This window comes from Ambystoma mexicanum, chromosome 7q (assembly GCF_040938575.1).
Source record: "Ambystoma mexicanum isolate Mex_15411 chromosome 7q, UKY_AmexF1_1, whole genome shotgun sequence".
Taxonomy (NCBI): Eukaryota; Metazoa; Chordata; class Amphibia; order Caudata; family Ambystomatidae; genus Ambystoma; species Ambystoma mexicanum.
Window position 1 is genome coordinate 1,037,251,117 of NC_090941.1, and position 21,527 is coordinate 1,037,272,643.

Genomic DNA, 21,527 nt, shown 5'->3' on the forward strand with positions numbered 1-21,527 from the left:
AGAAGGGATGTGACCTAGCAGTTCGGGCTAGACTGCACCCTTAGGGGTGGGACCAAACCTGGCTTGCATATAGTCTTTCACCTTCAGTAATGGCTTGGCAGGTGAGGAGCGATGGTCTGGAGGGTTTCCCAGAGCAATGCCAGAGGTTAGAAGTCATTTGAAACCTTCCAGCCATCACCTCTTTTGTTTTGCATGAGTCACCTCAAGTGGGACGGGTATGCACAGACGTGGGTCTGAGCCTGCTAGGCCTAGAGACCCAAGCTACTCCTCACTGATGATGCCCAAAAAGGATTAAACATGGATGGGGATGCTTGTGGTCTCGTGCAGAAGGGATGTGATCTAGCAGTTCCGACTGGACTGCTCCCTTAGAGGTGGGACCAAACCTGATTTGCATATGGTCCTTTCCCTTCTGCAATGGCTTAGCAGGCTGAAGTACGATGGTCTGGAGGTTTGCCCAGAGGAATGCCAGAGGTTAGGATTAATTCTAAACTTCCAGCCATCACCTCTTTTGTTTTGCATAGGTCACCCAAAGTGGGACGTGTATACCCAGCCATGGGTCCTGAGCTTGCTGGGCCTAGTGACAGACCCAACTACTCCTCTGTGATGATGCCCAATGAGGCGGAAACATGTCTAGGGATGCTTATGGTCTCAAGCAGAAGGGATGTGACCTAGCAATTCCGACTGGACTGGCCCCTTAAGGGTGGGACCAATCCTGTTTTGCATATGGTCTTTCGCCTTCTTTAATGGCTTGGCAGGCTGAAGAACAATGGTCTGGAGGGTTGCCCAGAGCAATGCCAGAGGTTAGTATTAAATCCAATCCTTCCAGCCATCACCTCGTTTGTTTGCATCCTTTAGGAATGTCACCTTCATACTGTGGGTGCATTGTCCAGATTTTAGGTGGACACAGAGAGGCTCTGAGTGGACTCTAGGGGGCTTTGCAAGGGGAAACCTTGTAAGGGTCCAAACGAAAAAAAACCTGCTAAGTCTACAACAGCATTTATTTTCTATTTTTTATAGTATTGGTGATTGTGCACACAACCTTTTGCAACCTTTTGCAAGAATGATGGACATTTTCAGAGAAAAAACCAGGCGCATTTTCAACAAAAGAAGCTATAAAAAAAGAAAAAATATTGAATAGTACAAACATTGAAAACTGGTTCGTTTTAACATTTTACAATATTAATTTCTGATGATGACTTCCAGAATAGATTGCAGTCTTACTGAGCAAAGTGCATTATCAAAACTTAAAGACACCATATACTTTATTTAATGATAGACATTTATCATTTCAAGATGGACAGTCTGATTCCCTACTGCTATACTCTTTTCACATCCCCCTATGAGAAAGAAGAAAGGGACAAATAGCACCAATGAGGTCTCTTTGCTTCATTGCATAAAATCAGAGAGAATTTTGGGAACATAAGAATGACCACAGATCATTACAATTGACAAATATTTCAGTATTAAAAGGGTTGCATGCCTGAACCACTACATATATATTGGAACTGGGCTTGGAGCACATTGCATTTTTCAGAACACTTCTCCTGACTTGGAAGGGTTCCTAATAGTCTGCCCTAGATACTGATTTGGACAGCCTGAGGATTTGAAGCAACCAATGACTGTAGCATCTGTTACTCTGGGGTCCTTGCAGAATTTTTTGAAGCACCGGGGCTGGGTCTCAGGGTAAAGACTGGATAGTGGTGTGCATGGCCAGTCCTCATTGCAAGAAGATCCTTGGAGAGTTATCCATATAGGAGGCCTGTAAGAGCAGGAGGTGGTGGCAGATGGTGAAGACACATACCTAGAAATAAGTCATACCCATAGGTGCATGGGCAACACTGCACTCTCATGCTGGGTGAACAACTCCCTCTTCCATATGGCAGCTGAAAGTGCTTACCTAATGAGACGATACATGTTATTACACCTACAGCTATTGAAAGATTATTTTGCTTGACATAACAGCATTCGTTTCTTATTAGTCTTGAGATGACTGCAGTATCAGATAAGCAGAATTTGTTAACTTAGATGACATTTTGTAATATTTCTCTTTTTTATTTTACTGTTCTCTTATTAATCTTACTTTGTGCATCTTTTTTCGCATATAATCTAGTGATTGTTTCGTGTCTGTTTTATTATATGATTGTTTATTTTTACTTGATGTATGATATAGTGATAGTTTTGCCTTGTGAAAAGTCGATTTATTTTACTAAAAAAACAATTTACATTTTTTAAAAGCATTAATGCCTAAGTACCTCTGGCAAAAACAACAATTTATGTAAAATATCACGAAATATATTCAGTTTTTCAAATCAAAAATAAATATACAAATCCCCTCAAAAATATCCTTTTTTCTTTGACCAATAGATCTTAAATAAAAGTCTATAGCTGCCACTTCTATATGAACTTGTTTCATAGATGTGGCAAATAGATTTGTCAGATGGATTTCAAATTTGAAACATTTCTCGGGAAATTATTGCAATCAATTATTTCAAGCAAAATAGTCTTCAAATAAATGCAGATTTAATATTATCCCTTGTTTTATTAGATAAGCATGTTGCACTGGCGGTTGAAGGGGGTGTTAACCCCTCTTGAGAGTGAGGTGTGGTGGATTCACTTATATGCATGTCATATTTCTGGATTGATATATGTATGTTTGTTTGTTTGTTTGTTTATTTATTTGATAATGCGCACCAAGCCCTTGGGCAGCTGGGCGCAGCAGTACAAGAAGTCTCGAAGCTTAGTTACAGTGCAAGTAAGTAGAATGTAAAATACAGAATATAGTACAGTACAGACAATTGCCAATGGGAAGAAAAGAACATAGTTGGTTGGAGAAACTGGTCATATACATAGCATGGATCAGGCTTAACATTGCGTATGTTAGGAGGGTGCCCGCAGCTATGGATAAAAGGTTCAGTATGTAAGTTACTGTGGTAATGTTAAGTGCAGTGGAGGTCAGGGTAGTGTCAAGAGGATAGGGTGGTCGTGGGGTAGGAGAAGGTTGCTACTGGTTGTTAGTGCAAAGCCATTTGAGCGCGTTGCTTCTAAACCTGCCGTACTGTAGCGGGCCTCTGAAGTCAATTGGGAGAGTGTTCCATGATTGCACAGCTTTGACAGGGAAGCTGGTTCCACCAGCCGTGGCCATTTTAAATCTGGGGATTTCAAGCATGAATGTGTTAGCAGATCTTGTAGGTCGGGTTGTAGATCTTCTGGTGATTTTTTCAGAGAGGTAAGGAGGTGCTAGATTATTTAGGCATTTGGAAGTAATAGAGATGGTTGTAAGGAGGATTCTATCCTTTGTTTTTAGCCAATGGGCCTCTGTCCGGTATTTAGAGATGTGCCCTCTAGGTGGGATGTTCAATGCTGCTCTTAGGGCGCTATTTTGCAGTCTTTGGGGGGGAGACAGCTGGCTCTGGAGAGGAATGGTCTAGCAGCTCGGATTCATTTACAGGTGTAAGCTGTTGTAGAGGAGAGGGAGTTGACTTGCCTCTTAAGGGTGAGAGGGGAGTTCAGATAGAATCCTAGTGTTTTAACCTCCGGCATGACCTTAATGATGTTGTTGTCAATATTAAAAGATGCGTAGTTAGGGGTGAGCTTTTTTAGGTTAGAGTCAGATCCGAGGAGCAAGATCTCAGTTTTATCGTCGTTCAGGCAGAGGCTATGGGTCGCCATCCATGCCTGAATGAGGATGTATATCTTATTCACCAAGGTCAGGTCTGCTTCGTAGTTGCCCAAAAGGGGAATGAGCATCTGGGTGTCATCTGCGTAATTAGTGTAGGTGACGCCCAGTCTGTCCAACTTGTCAAACAGTGGCTTGGTGAATATGTTGTACATGGTGGGTGAGACACAGGAGCCCTGTGGGACTCCACATGTTATTTGGATGGGATAAGCGCAGGTGGAGGTAGAGAAAAGTTTCATAGTCCGGTTGGCTAGAAAGGATTGGACCCAGGCTATAGCTTCCCCTGTGAAGTTGGCAGCGAGCCTAAGGTGGTTGCATAAAACTGCATGATCCACCAAGTCAAAAGCTGCTGACAAGTCCAGTAAGAGTAGCAAAGCTTTTTTCTGCTATCCTTTAACTTCTCGATTTTTGTCTTGAGGTCTAGCAAGGCTGTTTCAGTGCCATGGACGGGGCAGAAACCCGATATATCATTTAACCCTTAAGTGACAGGCTATTGTGCAAGTCTATGGCTTAAATACTCTCCCCATCACCAGAATATGAGTGCAACATAACTAACTAGTGCGCAATATAGCACCAATACAAGGATATATGTCATTAGCGCCTTTGCAGGCCAGTGGCTATAGGACAACCTACCCACATTTGGTTTTGACAGTATCTGGAAGTTCTGAGCATTGCTCTCCAAATGGCGTGCTTTGTCGGAGCCATTGCCTCAACGTGAAAAGCAGCATGAAGCAGTACCAATAAACAGTACCAAAATCAAAAAAGAATATGAGTGGCTAGTGGGAGTATGGGGATGGTGGCTTGGTGGAGTCGGAGACACTTTGTCAATGCGGTGGGTGGTCACTAGTGTGCTGGACTGCTGGGGTACAGTCACTGGGCTAGGGGACATGTCACATCATGACAAACCAGGAATTATGTGCACAGACAAATCTGCTGCTCTAATCATCATTAGTCAAACCAGGAATGATGGGCACTGAGAAGTTGCTGCTCTAATCATCATTAGTCAAACTAGGAAATATGGGCACTGGAAAGCTGCTGCTCTAATCATCATTAGTCAAACCAGGAATGATGCGCACTGAGAAGCTGCTGCTCTAATCATCATAAGTCAAACCAGGAATAATGGGCACTGAAAAGCTGCTCTAATCATCATTAGTCAAACCACGAATGATGGGCATTGAGAAGCTGCTGCTCTAATCATCATAAGTCAAACCAGGAAGGATGGGCGCTGAGAAGCTGCTGCTCAAATCATCATAAGTCAAACCAGGAAAAATGGGCACTGAAAAGCTGCTCTAATCATCATTAGTCAAACCACGAATGATGGGCACTGAGAAGCTGCTGCTCTAATCATCATTAGTCAAACCAGGAATGATGGGTGCTGAGAAGCTGCTGCTCTAATCATCATTAGTCAAACCAGGAATGACGGGCAGTGACAAGCTGCTGCTCTACTCATCATTAGTCAAACTAGGAATGATGGGGACTGAGAAGCTGCTGCTCTAATCATCATTATTCAAACCAGGAATGATGGGCACTGAGAAGCTGCTGCTCTACGCATCAGTAGTCAGACCAGGAATGATGGGCAGTGAGAAGCTGCTGCTCTACACATCAGTAGTCAAACCAGGAATGATGGCCAGTGAGAAGCTGCTGCTCTACTCATCATTTGTCAAACCAGGAATGATGGGCACTGGAAAGCTGCCACTCTACGCATCAATATAGTCAAACCTGGAATGGTGGGCAGCGCGAAGCAGCTGCTCTACTCACCAGTAGTTAAACCAGGAATGATGGGCACTGAGAAGCTGCTGCTATGCTCACCAGTAGTTAAACCAGTAATGATGGGCATTGAGAAGCTACTGCTCTACTCACCAGTAGTTACACCAGGAATTATGGGCACTGAGAAGCTGCTGCTCTACTCACCAGTAGTTAAACCAGGAATTATGGGCATTAACAAGCTGCTGCTCTACTCACCACTAGTTAAACCAGGAATGATGGGCACTGAGAAGCAGCTGCTCTAATCATCAGTAGTCAAACCAGGAATGATGGGCAGTGAGAAGCTGCTGCTCTACCCATCAGTAGTCAAACCAGGAATGATGGGCACTGAGAGGCAGCTGCTCTACTCACCACTAGTTAAACCAGGAATGATGGGCACTGAGAAGCTGCTGCTCTACTCACCAGTAGTTACACCAGGAATTATGGGCACTGATAAGCTGCTGCTCCACTCACCAGTAGTAACACCAGGAATTATGGGCACTGAGAAGCTGCTGCTCTAGTCACCAGTAGTTAAACCAGGAATTATGGGCATTAACAAGATGCTGCTCTACTCACCACTACTTAAACCAGGAATGATGGGCAGTGAGAAGCTGCTGCTCTGCTCATACTTAGTCAAACCAGGAATGATGGGCACTGAGAGGCTGCTGTTCTACTCACCACTAGTTAAACCAGGAATGATGGGCACTGAGAAGCTGCCGCTCTATTCACCAGTAGTCACACCAGGAATTATGGGCACTGAGAAGCTGCTGCTCTACTCACCAGTAGTTAAACCAGGAATTATGCGCACTGACAAGCTGCTGCTCTACTCACCACTAGTTGAACCAGGAATGATGGGCACTGAGAAGCTGCTGCTCTACTCACCAGTAGTTACACCAGGAATTATGGACACTGAGAAGCTGCTGCTCTACTCACCAGTAGTTAAACCAGGAATTATGGGCACTGACAAGCTGCTGCTCTACTCACCAGTAGTTAAACCAGGAATGATGGGCACTGAGAAGCTGCTGCTCTACGCATCAGTAGTCAAACCAGGAATGATGGACAGTGAGAAGCTGCTGCTCTACTCATCATTTGTCAAACCAGGAATGATGGGCACTGAGAGGCTGCCACTCTACGCATCAATAGTCAAACCAGGAATGATGGGCAGCGAGAAGCTGCTGCTCTTCTCACCAGTAGTTAAACCAGGAATTATGGGCACTGAGAAGCTGCTGCTATACTCACCAGTAGTTAAACCAGTAATGATGGGCATTGAGAAGCTGCTGCTCTACTCACCGGTAGTTAAACCAGGAATTATTGGCACTGAAAAGCTGCTGCTCTACTCACCAGTAGTTAAACCAGGAATGATGGGCACTGAGAAGCTGCTGCTCTACTCACCAGTAGTTACACCGAGAATTATGGGCACTGAGAAGCTGCTGCTCTACTCACCAGTAGTTAAAACAGGAATTATGGGCATTGACAAGCTGCTGCTCTACTAATAATTAGTCAAACCAGGAATGATGGACACTGAGAGCCTGCTGCTCTATTCACCACTAGTTAAACCAGGAATGATGGGCACTGAGAAGCTGCTGCTCTACTCACCAGTAGTTACACCAGGAATTATGGGCACTGAGAAGCTGCTGCTCTACTCACCAGTAGTTAAACTAGCAATGATGGCCACTGAGAAGCTGCTGCTCTACTCACCAGTAGGTACACCAGGAATGATGGGCAGTGAGAAGCTGCTGCTCTACTCATCATTAGTCAAACCAGGAATGGTGGGCACTGAGAAGCTGCTGCTCTACTCACCACTAGTTAAACCAGGAATGATGGGCACTGAGAAGCTGCTGCTCTACTCACCAGTAGTTACACCAGGAATTATGGGCACTGACAAGCTGCTGCTCTACACACCAGTAGTTAAACCAGGAATGATGGGCACTGAGACGCTGCTGCTCTACTCACCTGTAGTTACACCAGGAATTATGGGCACTGAGAAGCTGCTGCTCTACTCGCCAGTAGTTAAACCAGGAATTATGGGCTCTGAGAAGCTGCTGCTCTACTCACCAGTAGTTAAGCCAGGAATTGTGGGCACTGACAGGCTGCTGCTCTACTCACCACTAGTTAAACCAGGAATGATGGGCACTGAGAAGGTGTTTCTCTACTCACCAGTAGTTACACCAGGAATTATGGGCACTGAGAAGCTGATTCTCTACTCACCAGTAGTTACACCAGGAATTATGGGCACTGAGAAGCTGCTGTTCTACTCACCGGTAGTTAAACCAGGAATTATAGGCACTGACAAGTTGCTGCTCTACTCACCACTAGTTATACCAGGAATGATGGGCACTGAGAAGCTGCTGCTCTACTCACCAGTAGTTACACCAGGAATTATGGGCACTGAGAAGCTGCTGCTCTACTCACCACTAGTTAAAGCAGGAATGATGGCCAGTGAGAAGCTGCTGGTCTACTCACCAGTAGTTACACCAGGAATGATGGGCACTGAGAAGCTGCTGCTCTACTCACCAGTAGTTAAAGCAGGAATGATGGGGACTGAGAAGCTGCTGCTCTATTCACCTGTAGTTACACCAGGAATTATGGGCACTGGGAAGCTGCTGCTCTACTCACCAGTAGTTAAACCAGGAATTATGGGCATTGACAAGCTGCTGCTCTACTCACCACTAGGTAAACCAGGAATGATGGGCACTGAGAAGCTGCTGCTCTTATCATCATTAGTCAAACCAGGAATGATGGGCACTTAGAAGGTGACACTCTACGTATCAGTAGTCAAACCAGGAATGATGGGCAGTGAGAAGCTGCTGCTCCACCCATCAGTAGACAAACCAGGAATGATGGGCAGTGAGAAGCTGCTGCTCTACTCATAATTAGTCAAACCAAGAATGATGGCCACTGAGAGGCTGCTGCCCTACTCACCACTAGTTAAACCAGGAATGATGGGCACTGAGAAGCTGCTGCTCTACTCACCAGTAGTTAAACCAGGAATGATGGGCACTGAGAAGCTGCTGCTGTACTCACCAGTAGTTACACCAGGAATGATGGACAGTGAGAAGCTGCTGCTCTACTCATCATTAGTCAAACCAGGAATGATGGGCACTGAGACGCTGCTGCTCTACTCACCATTAGTTACACCAGGAATTATAGGCACTGAGAAGCTGCTGCTCTACTCACCAGTAGTTACACGAGGAATTATGGGCACTGAGAAGCTGCTGCTCTACTCACCAGCAGTTAAACCAGGAATTATGGGTACTGACAAGCTGCTGCTCTAGTAGTCAACCAGGACAGTGCAGTGTATGCTGTTGGCTAAACCAGGGCAGGATACAGGGCTCTATGGGAGCATTGTGAGGGGACAGAGCTGCCAGGGCGTGCATGACATCCGATTTGAGGCATAGCTCTGTATGTGGGTCATGAAGTGGCTGCCCTTGGAGATCCCCTTTTATGGTTAGAGAGAATTGGGGTACTTTGCCAGAGCTGCATTTGAGGAACGACACTGCAGGATGTTCCTCGTAGCTGAGGGCAGTCAATCACACCCACCTCACTGATTATTATCATAGTTAAAAGGAAACCGTGCATTGAACATTTCAGACAGTACTTGGATCAATAGTCTTTATTAAAATAAACAGCAAACTACTCATGGGTCTACTCATGGGTCTACTCATGGGTCTACTCATGTGTCTTCTCATGGGTCTTCTCATGGGTCTACTCATGGGTCTACTCATGGGTCTTTTCATGGGTCTTCTCATGGGTCTACTCATGGGTCTACTCATGGGTCTTCTCATGGGTATTCTCATGGGTCTTCGCATGGGCCTACTCATGGGTCTACTCATGGGTCTACTCATGGGTCTTTCGTCGCTCCGACAAGCATCAGCTGTTGCTAGTGGGAGAAGCCCCCATTGGCCAATCAGTTCACGTTGAGTGCTCGATCTCAGCATGAATGCCCGCTAAGAGGGCAGAGTGCAAACCCTTTCCGCATCTCCCCGACCACCCCACACCCTCCAAAGGCCCTCGAGGACTTTCCCACACACAAGGGCTTCATCGCTAACATGCAACAGCAGATATGCATCTTGCTAAGAAATCTGTGCTCATGGCTTGGTCCAAACATCACAATTAAGAATAAGGAAATTCAGCGCTACTGTGCTTTTCTGGTCCACTGCTCCAGTGAACAACTCATATTGCAGTCCATGGGCTTTGCGATGCCTTCAAGCTGTGTTGCCATTGGTTTGTGCACCAGCAGATGGACAAATTAACCTGGGTCTTGCGGGCGATGTGGTAACCAGGACAGTTATGGAAGGAAATGGGGTCTGGTAGGTAGTACCCTTCCATGCTTTAGGCTCAAGTGATTGTAGGGAAGTCAAAGACAGCGGACATGCTTAAGTATCACCACTCGTACATCACCTCCATCTTGAGGTTCTCTAGGTAGGGGTTCATGAGGCAGGTGAGGTGACCATATCTGCTGTCGACTGAAAGTGAGGCATGTCCCGTCACTGGAATCTGCAAAGGATAGGGCTCATGTAATGCCTACAGGCAGACTTGGTCCACCAGGATGCGCGACTGCACCATGCCACGAGCAGAGTCGCAAAGAAGAATTGGGGATCCCCGTAAAAATGTGGTCTTCGAAACCCTTAGCAGGATTCTGGGGAGAAAGGGTTGCCCTTTGAGGTCACTTGTGCATTCCAGGTCACTTGATCATTCCGGGTCACTTGTACATTCAAGGTCACTGGAGCATTCCAGGGAACTTGTGCATTCCAGGGAATTTTATCAGGCCAGGTCACATGTGCATTCCAGGTCACTGGAGCATTTCAGGTCCCTTGTGCATTCCGGGTCACTTGTGCATTCCAGGTCACTTGTGCATGCATGTGTCTTCAACACACATTCACAAGACATTGCCCCATCGCATTACTTTGTTTCTCAGTAAGTGTCCTTTGGCAATGCGTAGGGGTTCAGGTGCCTTCTCTTTGGAAGGAAACGGGTGACGCATGGGGCAGAGCGTGCTGGTGAAATGGATATCGTTTAAAAAACCAGGGCCTCCAATCTCCTTAGTAACTCAGCTCTTTGTCTGAGCCACGCGCTGCTTCTAAGGGCCCTGCTGAGCAAGATTGCCTTGTGGGAACCGGCCCTTTGAGAAAGAAAAGCCACACATTACCAAATGATTAGCATTGTCCACACACCAGAGCCCCCCCCCCGCCCCTCGCTCCGTACGCTGCCGTACTCCTGCGTAACTGCTGCGGTCATATGATGGCGTTTGTGGCATTTCTTGCATACTGAACCCATTGACAAACAGGATCTCGGCTCGGTTGCCTCGGCAACTCTTTTTTTTTCTTTCATGGCCATGTGACAGTTGGCCTTTTACTTGGAACGATTATGTAAAATGATGGCATTTTTGGAGCTTATCAACACAAAGTATTCAACTGTTGGGACTGCAGTAGGCATGAGCGGCTTCCGTATTCGACTTGGCAGGAATCCCTGAGTCTTTAGTGCTTAAAGCTTGCAAGGGAAGAGGCTTCAATCTGGCTCAGTGGCCACAGGCGCTGCTCGGGTGCAAATTACCTCTCGGCTCAGCAGCCGGGGGCACATTTCTCTTGGTTGGGTTGGTTAATTGTCTATCGGCTATGTAGACATGGCCATGCTTCTCATGGGTTCGTGTTCTTGGCCTAATGACACAGTAGGCAGGGTCATGCTTCTCTTGGTTTGGGTGGTTAATTGCCATGCTTCTCAAGGTTTCACGTTCTTTGCCGAACCGCGCAGTAGCCAGGGCAGTGCATCTCAGGGTTAGGGTGTACCTTTGACTGGCAGCTCAGCAGTCACAGGCATGATTCTGTTGGCAGGGGTATATCTTGCTTTCAGGTCAGCGGACATGGGAGTTTTCTCGTGGTTGGGGGTGTTTGCTACCTGTTGGCTCAGCAGCCACAGACATGTTTCTCTTGGGTGGGGTGTGTAATTGCCAGTCAGCTAGGCAGACACGGGTAGGCTTCCCTTGGTTGGGGTATTCTGTACCAAATGTCTCACCATCCAGGGGTCTCTTCTCTTGTTTGGGGTGTTCATTGACTGCCGGCTCAGCAGTCACAGTCTGTTGTCTATTTCTATGGTTACTTATTGGACACCTGGCCATAGTCACAGATATATCTTTGTTGGGTTGGTTATTGCCTGTTGACTATGCAGCTATGGGACTGTTCTCTTACTTGAGGTGTTTGTTCAATGCATATTGACTCGGAAGCCAGGGACAGGTTTCTCTTGAATGGGGTAGTTACCCAGGCAGACTTTTCTTAAATGGGGTAGTTAATTTCCCTTTGGCTAAGCAGGCACAGGCATTCTTTTGTTGGATGGGGTAGTGAGTTGCCTATTGGCTAAGCAAGCACAGTGCTTCTCTTGGTTTGGGTATTCATTGCGTATTGGTTCAGCAGCTATGGCACTGTTGGTTCAGATGTTTTCTCATTGTCCGTTGGCTCAGCAGCTATGGTACTGTGTGTTCAGGTGTTTGTTCATTGCCTGTTGTCTCAGCGGCTATGGCACTGTTCTCTTGCTGCAGGTATTTGCTCATTGCCTGTTGGCTCAGTGGCTATGTGCCTGGTCTCTTGGTTGGGGTGCTTGTTCATTGCCTGTTGGCTCAGCAGCTATGGGGCTGATCTCTTGGTTGGGGTGTTTGTGCATTGCCTGCAGGCTCAGCGGCTATGGGGCTGATCTCTTGTTTGGGGTGTTTGCACATTGCCTGTTGGCTCATCGGCTATAGGGCTGATCTCTTGCTGGAGGTGTTTGTTCATTGCCTGTTAGCTCATTAGCTATGGGGCTGGTCTCATGGTTGAGATGTTTGTTCATTGCCCATTGGCTCAGCGGCTATGGCACTGTTGGTTCAGGTGTTTGCTCATTGCCTGTTGGCCCAGCGGCTATGGCACTGTTCTCTTCCTGGAGGTGTTTGCTCATTGCCCGTTGCCTCAGTGGCTATGGGGCTGGTCTCTTGGTTGGGGTGTTTGCTCATTGCCTGTTGGGTCAGCGGCTATGGGGCTGGTCTCTTAGTTGGGGTGCTTGTTCATTGCCCGTTGGCTCAGCGGCTATGGGGCTGATCTCTTGGTTGGCGTGCTTGTTCATTGCCTGTTGGCTCAGCGGCTATGGGGCTGATCTTTAGGTTGGGGTGTTTGCTCATTGCCTGTTAGCTCAGCAGCTATGGGGCTGGACTCTTGGTTGAGGTGTTTATTCATTGCCCGTTGGCTCAGCGGCTATGGCACTGTTGGTTCAGGTGTTTGCTCATTGCTTGTTGGCTCAGCAGCTATGGCACTGTTCTCTTCCTGGAGGTGTTTCCTCATTGCCTGTTAGCTCAGCGGCTCTGGGGCTGGTCTCTTGGTTGGGGTGTTTGATTGTTGCCTGTTGGCTCAGTGGCTATGGGACTGGTCTCTGCGCTGAGGTGTTCGCTCATTGCCTGTTGGCACAGCAGACAGGGCCATGCTTCTCTTGTTTGGAGTATTCCTTGCCTGTAGGGTTATTTATTGTAGCTTAGCTAAATAGCTGCAGACATCCTTCCTTTGTTGAGTGCGATATGTACTAAATTCCATCCTTTGTAGACATGCAGCACATACTGCATGAACAGTTTATTGATGTCAGATCAGCATCCATCGAAACGGGTTTGCTGGTTGAATTATTTATGGTTCTACATGATTTCATTGACAGACGCCACTGGATGATAAGCACGGTACTTAATTCATGGCAGTGTTTCTTTTTGTTTTATTTTAATGGGGTGCCACTCATACCCTGACCACCACGCTATCCAGCACCTCCATCCCTTTACACCACCTAGCCCATAACATAAACCTACCTATTTTACCATCCCAAAATAACTACAGCAAAGTAATTTACCACTCAGTAATTTGTGTAGATGAAACAACAGTATACGGTTAGTTTTTACATGGCATGTCAACCCATTGGCCAAAGAAAGGATTATGCTGTTAGTTGGGTTGTTTATTGCATGACCGCTGGTTGGTTTGCTTATTGCAGGTCTCAGCAGCAACACACCTCCTTCTTCTGGCATGCATCTCCTAAGTCACAGACACGCTTGGATTGGTTGGTGTTTTTTATTGTCTGCTGCATGGGTTGATGGCTGCTTGCTGGCTCTGCTGAGTGAGTTGTTTATTGCATGACCGCTGGTTGGGTTGCTTATTGCAGGTCTCAGTGGCCACACACATTATTCTTCTGGCATGCTTCTCCACAGACATGCTTGGATTTGTTGGTGTTTTTTTACTGTCTGTTGCATGGGTTGGTGGCTGCTTGCTGGCTCTCCTGAGTGGGTTGTTTATTGCATGACCGCTGGTTTGGTTGCTTATTGGAGGTCTCATTGGCCACACACTGCTTCTTCTAGCATGCCTCTCCGCAGCCACAGACATGCTTGGATTGGTTGGTGTTTATTTACTGTCTGTTGTGTGGGTTGATGGCTGCTTGCTGGGTCTGCTGAGTGGGTTGTTTATTGCATGACCGCTGGTTGGGTTGCTTATTGCAGGTCTCAGTGGCCATGTGTCTGCTACTTCTGGCATGCCTCTCCGCAGCCACAGACATGCTTGGATTGGTTGGTGTTTTTTTGTCTGTTACATGGGTTGATGGCTGCTTGCTGGCTCTGCTGAGTAGGTTGTTTATAGCATGACTGCTGGTTGGGTTGTTTATTGCAGGTCTCATCGGCCACGCACTTGCTTCTTCTGGAATGCCTCTCCCCAGCCACAGACATGCTTGGATTGGTTGTTGTTCTTTTGTCTGTTACATGGGTTGATGGCTGCTTACTGGCTTTGCTTAGTAGGTTGTTTATTGCATGACCGCTGGTTGGGTTGCTTATTGCAGTTTTCAGCAGCCACACACCTGTTCCTTCTGGCATGCCTCTCAGCAGCCACAGAGATGCTTGGATTGGTTGGTGTGTTTTATTGTCTGTTGTGTGGGTTGATGGCTGCTTGCTGGTTCTGCTGAGTGGGTTGTTTATTGCATGACCGCTGGTTGGGTTGCTTATTGCAGGTCTCAGTGGCCATGTGTCTGCTACTTCTGGCATGCCTCTACACAGCCACAGACATGCTTGGATTGGTTGTTGTGTTTTATTGTCTATTGCATGGGTTGATGGCTGCTTGCTGGCTCTGCTGAGTAGGTTGTTTATTGTAGGACTGCTGGTTAGGTTCCTTATTGCAGGTCTCAGCGGCCACACGCCTACTTCTTCTGGCATGCTTCTCCACAGCCACAGACATGCTTGGATTGGTTGGTGTTTTTTATTGTCTGTTGCATGGGTTGGTGGCTGCTTGCTGGCTCTGCTGAGTGGGTGGTTTATTGCATGACCCCTGGTTTGGTTGCTTATTGCAGGTCTCATTGGCCATGCACCTGTTTCTTCTGGCATGCCTCTCCTCAGCCACAGACATGCTTGGATTGGTTGCTGTTTTTTATTGTCTGTTGCGTGGGTTGATGGCTGTTTGCTGACTCTGCTCAGTAGGTTGTTTATTGCATGACCTCTGATTGGGTTGCTTATTGCAGGTCTCAGCGGCCACACACCTGCTTCTTCTGGCATGCCTCTCCCCAACCACAGACATGCTTGGATTGGTTGGTGCATTCTGTGGTCTGTTGGCAACAAGCTTGCTACCTTTCTTGCATAGGTTGATGGCTGCTTGCTAGCTCTGCTGAGTGGGTTGTTTATTGCATGACCGCTGGTTAGGTTACTTATTGCAGGTCTCAGCGGCCACGCACCTGCTTCTTCTGGTATGCCTCTCCTCAGCCATAGACATGCTTGGATTGGTTGGTGCGTTCTGTTGTCTGTTGCCAACAATCTTGCTACCTTCCTTGCATGGGTTGATGGCTGCTTGCTAGCTCTGCTGAGTGGGTTGTTTGTTGCATGACCCCTGGTTTGGTTGCTTATTGCAGGTCTCATTGGCCATGCACCTGCTTCTTCTGGCATGCCTCTCCTCAGCCACAGACATGCTTGGATTGGTTGATGTTCTTTATTGTCTGTGGCATGGGTTGATGGTTGCTTGCTGGCTCTGCTGAGTGGGTTGTATATTGCATGACCGCTGGTTGGCTTGCTTATTGCAGGTCTCAGCGGCCACGCACCTGCTCCTTCTGGCATGCCTCTCCGCAGCCACAGACATGCTTGGATTGGTTGGTGTGTTCTATTGTCTGTTGTATGGTTTGATGGCTGCTGGCTGGCTCTTCTTGGCACAGGAGCTTACAGGGGTCATACTATCTGCTGCACCACTGACCTGACTTGTGTGAAGTGGATTGAAGGCTTGCATTTAGGAATGGCGAGCACAGCAATGTTTGAGTCCTTAAACTGCTTGAGAACTGCACCGTGACCAAGTCCGGCAGCTTTTCATTCCCAACACTAAGAAGGAGTGGGTGACTGGGGAGCAACACCCCTTTTTGAAATTCATGAAACCCCCAAAGGCATAATAACAACTTCTGGACAGAGGTCCCCTTAACTTTTGGTGACAACACTGCTCTTTTAATGCAACCGCTCACTCTTAGGTTGTCCCTCAACATATTTGGTATATTGGCCTCAGAAATTGGAATACATCAAGGTCTCTTTAAATACTGATTTGCTCACGTGCTGGACAAGGCCTTCGTTGCTATAAACCTAGTGCAAAAGGTTCTTCTTTGGGTACCAGTGAGTGTATGGGGCTTTATCTTTGGTTACATTTGGGCGCATGGTCAAAGGTCCTGGGTGGGAGGCACCAGGGCTTCACTTCACCACAGGATCCGCCAGCAGCCTTGAGACCGGTAAGAGAAGAGAAAGCAGGAACTTGCAGGTAAATCCAAAAAATGTGTAAACACAGAGAAATTAAAATTTTAAACCAAGTGGGAGGGGCCAAGAACCATTACTGCGTCACAGTAGGCGGCAGCCTGGTTTCCGCTTCACGGGGGCGGGATTGAGCACGGCCCGCACTGCCTCCATGAAGACCTCCTTGATGCCCTCCTGGTTCAGCGCCGAGCACTCCATGTACTTGACGGCGTGGATCTGCCGGGAGAGGCTGGTCCCCTGCTGCTGGGTGATGGGCACCTGGTTCTGCTCCTTGAGCTTTTTCATGATCTCCGCGTTGTTTCGTAGATCTTTCTTGGTGCCCACCAGCAGAATGGGCACGTTGGGGCAGTGATGGCCGACCTCCGGGAACCACTTGTGTTTCACGTTCTCGTAGGATGGGGGGCTGGCGATGGAGAAGCAGATGATGAAGACGTTGGTCTGCGGGTAGGAGAGGGTCCTCAGCCTGTCATACTCCTCCTGGCCAGCGGTGTCCCAGAGGTTTAGGCTAATGGTCCTACCATCCACTGTGCTTTGGGCGCTGTAGTTGTCAAAGACGGTGGGGATGTACTCCTTTGGGAAGGCATTTGTGGTGTAGCAGATCAGAAGGCAGGTTTTCCCCACAGCGCCGTCTCCCACCACCACACACTTAATGCTCTGCATCTCGTCTGGTGTCCCCTCTGTGCCACGTCAACAACCTGTGGGGAACAAGAGGCAGAGAATGAGCATCACATGTACCATATCCACATCCACTATAACATTTTTCTTCCTCTATCTCTACCTCCTAAAGCTCTTGCAGGGTGTGCAACCCTCAGCTCTGAAGATGTTTTGGACTACGACTCCCATGATCCCTTACCATTGACTATGTTGCCTAGAGTTAGTTGTAGTACCGAAAATCTGGCGAACCAAGGGTTGCAGACCTTGGGTAAGCACAGCTGTCAAACAATGTTCAGAACAATGGGTAGTCAGAAATGAAAATGTACAGGACGAGGCCTGGGGGTTACAGCCACTGTCAGTGACATCACACACCACTTGTATCCATCTAATGACATCACGGGAAGTAGATACAAGGAATCTTACAAGGAGGGTAAACGTAACCAATATAATGACATTGATACAGTACAAATGTAAGGCAACTGTAGGGGACGCCCATCCACACCCTGTGAAGCTATCAGACACTGCCACAGAATGCCCGGCTGCCATTTTCTTCAAACACCGAGATCTCAGCTCTGCTGTCGGCGATGGATTAGCGCATTCCAATAATTAAGAATCTCAACCATATGCAATTGGGGCCCATAAAATAAGATTATTTATCATATCCAAAGGTACTTTACTGGTTTTAACAGTGTGTATGTATTTATTTATTTATTTGCAGTGTTTGCAATAGCTCCGGACATACCTCCTTGGGCCCTAGTGGAGGAACTTTGCCTGTGCATGTGCGGTTTTACACTGTATTACGACTGGGCAGACAGCATATTCTTTCAATACATTTTATCACGTGGGCAGGGACGTCATTTGGTGGTCATCAGGGGTCGCAACTGCAACCCCTGGGGGCCACAGTTGTAACCTCTGGGACTCCCTTGCGACTCCAACTTTAAAAAAAGAGAAAAGAAAAAATTGTTTTTTTGCCAGAAAAAGGGTGCTCCTGGTCTAGCGGGTCCTCCCTCGGCATGGGGGGGGGGGGCGCCACACCAGATCTGGTGGGTCCCCTGCCCAGTCCTCACCCATCAGGGTGAAAGCTGGGCCAGGGAGGAACTCACTAGAGATTGGAGCTGACTGTGACATGTGGCACATGTCAAATGCCACGTTCAGCTGCAACCCCTTCTCCATCAGCGGAAGCTCTCGCAGCTTCCTGGTTGCTCCATGTGAGCAGCACGGACGAGGCGAGTCAGCTTGGAAGGATGGACCGACGCTGCAAGAAAATGGTAAGGAGGCTTTTTTTGTAATATGATGTGTGTTTTGCATGTGTGAAGTGTGTGTCAGATGTATGTATGTGAATGTTGGGTGAATGAGAAGTGATGTGTGTTTTTGAATGTTCTGGGTGGGTGTGTGCCTGTGTAGAGACTGAAACAAGTGGATGTAAGAGAAGGTGTGAGTGACTGGTGGGTGAATGAGAAGTGATGTGATGTGTGTTTTGGAATGTTCTTGGTGGGTGTTTGCCTGTGCAGAGAATGCAATGAGTGGATGTAAGAGAAGGTGTGAGTGACTGGTGGGTGAATGAGAAGTGATGTGATGTGATGTGTGTTTTTGAATGTTCTGGGTGGGTGTGTGCCTGTGTAGAGACTGCAACGAGTGGATGTAAGAGAAGGTGTGAGTGACTGGTGGGTGAATGAGAAGTGATGTGATGTGATGTGTGTTTTTGAATGTTCTGGGTGGGTGTGTGCCTGTGTAGAGACTGCAAGAGTGGATGTAAGAGAAGGTGTGAGTGACTGGTGGGTGAATGAGAAGTGATGTGATGTGATGTGTGTTTTGCAATGTTCTGGGTGGGTGTGTGTCTGTGTAGAGAATGCAATGAGTGCATGTAAGAGGAGGTCTGAGTGAGTGATTGGTGGGTGAAAGGGAATGCATGGGTGTATAATGTCCTGGGAGACTGTGGATCACTGGAGCATTTATGCTGCATTCTTTATTGACTTTACATGTTTAATTGGTATTTTTGGGCAAAGGCAAGTTCATGTGTGCCTTTCCCTGGCTAGACTGGCATTTTGGTGCAGTCAGTCTAAACATTGCTTACTGTGGCATGACATTTATTACTCAGCATCTTTAAAAAAGAAAGAATGATAAATAGTGTTACCTCGCTAGAGTGATGTGTTGCCGTAGCGGCCTGTAGATTCTTCACTGTAGCATGGCTTTTTATTAACTGAGCATCTATGATGAATCAAGCAAGATAAGTGTTCTTATGGGTCTAGACTGGCTTACATTGGAACCAGTTTGGACAGGTTTTCTATTGTGACATGTCACATGGGAATATTGACATATATTGGCAGAGCCAGTTTTGTGCCCAGTTCCAGAAATGATACTATAGAAAAAAGTCTTAAAGCGAACATAAGTATGGTCTTATATGGGAATACTAGCATACGTTGGTGCAGCCAGCATGGCAATGTATGGGCACAGCCAGCATACACATGTGTTTTATACTGGCACATATTGCAGGGATCGGCATGATAATGCATTGGGAAACGCCCTGTGCACTTTTGGTGACCTGCATCTATTGTACTTTTTTTCATGATTTACCCCACACTCTACAAAACCAATAGTTGGCCTTTTACCCAAATTTTCCCAGAAAGTGTGCTTTGTAATGCACCATTTTAACCCATAATTCAAAACATTTACTCTGGGGAGGGAGAAGAAACCCCCCGAGCCACCCCCAACCCATTTTCATTAGTTGAGTCTCGCACGGCTATGCTCAGCCGCAATCACATACTTGTGGCAAATATGTACACCCACCAAAAAAACAGCTCACCAGCCAATATATTTGTGTAGCCGGCACCGCCCCCTTCTCTCTATGTTACTTTTAAGATTTAAGCTTTGATTGAAAAACATATTTACTTCTTTCACTTGCAGTAGTGCATGCCCCTGCAGCGGCGTAATCATCATGGACATTCCGCACACGTGGTGGTCCGGACCGGCCTTGCCTGGGTTGTGGCATGCCCTGTGCTTTGTTAAGGAGCTTGCTACATTTTGTGCTACGCCGTTGGGCACCACTGGGTCTGACAAACCGTTAGTGTGCAGTGCGCACCTTGAAGTCTTAAGTGAGTCCCCGGGTGAGAAGCAACTCATGGGTGTTTTCCATTTTAAATAACTGTGGTGCTATAAATGTATGTGTTCAGTAATGATATTACGCTAAACAGTGTTTTTTTTTAATGTCCTCTGACATCCAGTATTACGCTTAGATAATAGAAACTATGGGGGAGGGTCTTGGGGATATTAAAATAAACTTTCCCAGGTATTATACTCCAGCAAAGATAACATCATCAGGTGCACTCCCCTTCTGTGCATGCAGACCCGTCTAATACGTTTCTTCGATCGTAGTAGCTGAATTATATTAACATTTATAACCAGGCAATTTTGTTGAGATTAAATCCTGATCAATTATTAAATTTTCAGGCCTTGCTCGTGCAGCATTTTTCTCCTTTTTAAACAGCAGCACACGCCTCCCCAGGTCAGTGCTTTTTTGGCTTGTTTAACACAGCAACGACACAGATAACGCGTACTTCTGTGTCTATTGATCTATAGATGTTCCATACACTAGCTGTAGCTTGTATTAGAGATTTCAGTTACCCTGTTAGAAATACTGCTTTATGTATGTTTTACACATAGACCCCACGCAGAATCCGGAAAATGGCATTCCTCAAATCTGTAATCGTGGACAAATCATGCCGCCCTCTGTGCCTCGGTTCTTATATCTGGCTGAAATGAGAGCACCTGGAAACACGGGTACTAGATGCATCTAAAAAATCTGAAGGTCATTTGCCATCACTTCCTGTGATGTCACCTGGGGGCAAAGTCAAATTACATCACTTCCTGTGATGTCATCAGGGCATCAAGGGTCGTGTGATATGACATGATATTTTATTTATATCGCGCTCATACGCAAGTGTTTCAGAGCGCGACGAGGCAAGGGAGGGGAACAAAGGAGGACAAAAACAACGATCTTATGAGGCCCAGTGACATTGAGAATGCGCAAGTACAGAAGAGAGGGAAGGGGAAAGTGCAGGGGCAGGGAAGGAGTGGAAAGTGCTGAACACTTGATCAAACCAACAACAGGAAGTGCGGCCAGCATGTGGTAAGTGCAAGAATAGGCGCAGACAATGGGTGTCTAATAAGTGCAGGAGGGGGGCTGTAAGGTTGCAGATACAGACACAAGTGCAAGGGTTGCCAGGAGGCAGTGCGGGTATGTGGCTGGTGGGCAGGGATCTGGGCCTGAAATCAGCGGGTAGCCAGGTGCCGAATACCGAAGCAGACAGAGATCAGCAGGGGAGAGGAAGAGCGAAGGCAGAAGCAAAGAGGAAGGTCTTGAGGTGCTTCCAGAACCGAAATTGATTCTCCTCAAGTTTCAGAGAGGCTGTTCCGGAGGGAGGCTCCAGACAAAGAAAGAGATTTACCCCCAACTCGTTGCTTGGACAAGTGGCTGACCCGGAGGGAGTTGGAGGAGGAGCAAAGAGCTCGAGTAGGAAGGTATTTCCGAAGGGAGAGTTAGAGATAGTGTGGTCCTAGGCCCCAGAAAGCCTTGTGGACAATGCAAAGGGTCTTGTACTTAATCCTTGCAGCCACTGGGAGCCAATGAAGAGATTTAAGGGCTGGAGAGATATGATCTCAGGGCTATAGGCTATGGACAAGTCTCGCAGTCCTGTTCTGGATGAG

At 47.1% G+C, this 21,527-nt stretch overlaps 1 protein-coding gene across 2 annotated transcripts in view; it reads right to left on the bottom strand.

The window, feature by feature from the left end:
• Positions 1–1,244: 1,244 nt before the first annotated feature.
• Positions 1,245–21,527, bottom strand: part of LOC138528578 (rho-related GTP-binding protein RhoG-like) — a 193,818-nt gene continuing 173,535 nt past the window's right edge. For both annotated transcript variants that reach the window (XM_069640349.1, XM_069640350.1), the window contains exon 2: positions 1,245–16,864. In XM_069640349.1, the coding sequence (XP_069496450.1) occupies positions 16,254–16,829 (576 nt within the window). In that variant the 5' untranslated portion in view covers positions 16,830–16,864 and the 3' untranslated portion in view covers positions 1,245–16,253. The remainder of the gene's footprint in view (positions 16,865–21,527) is intronic.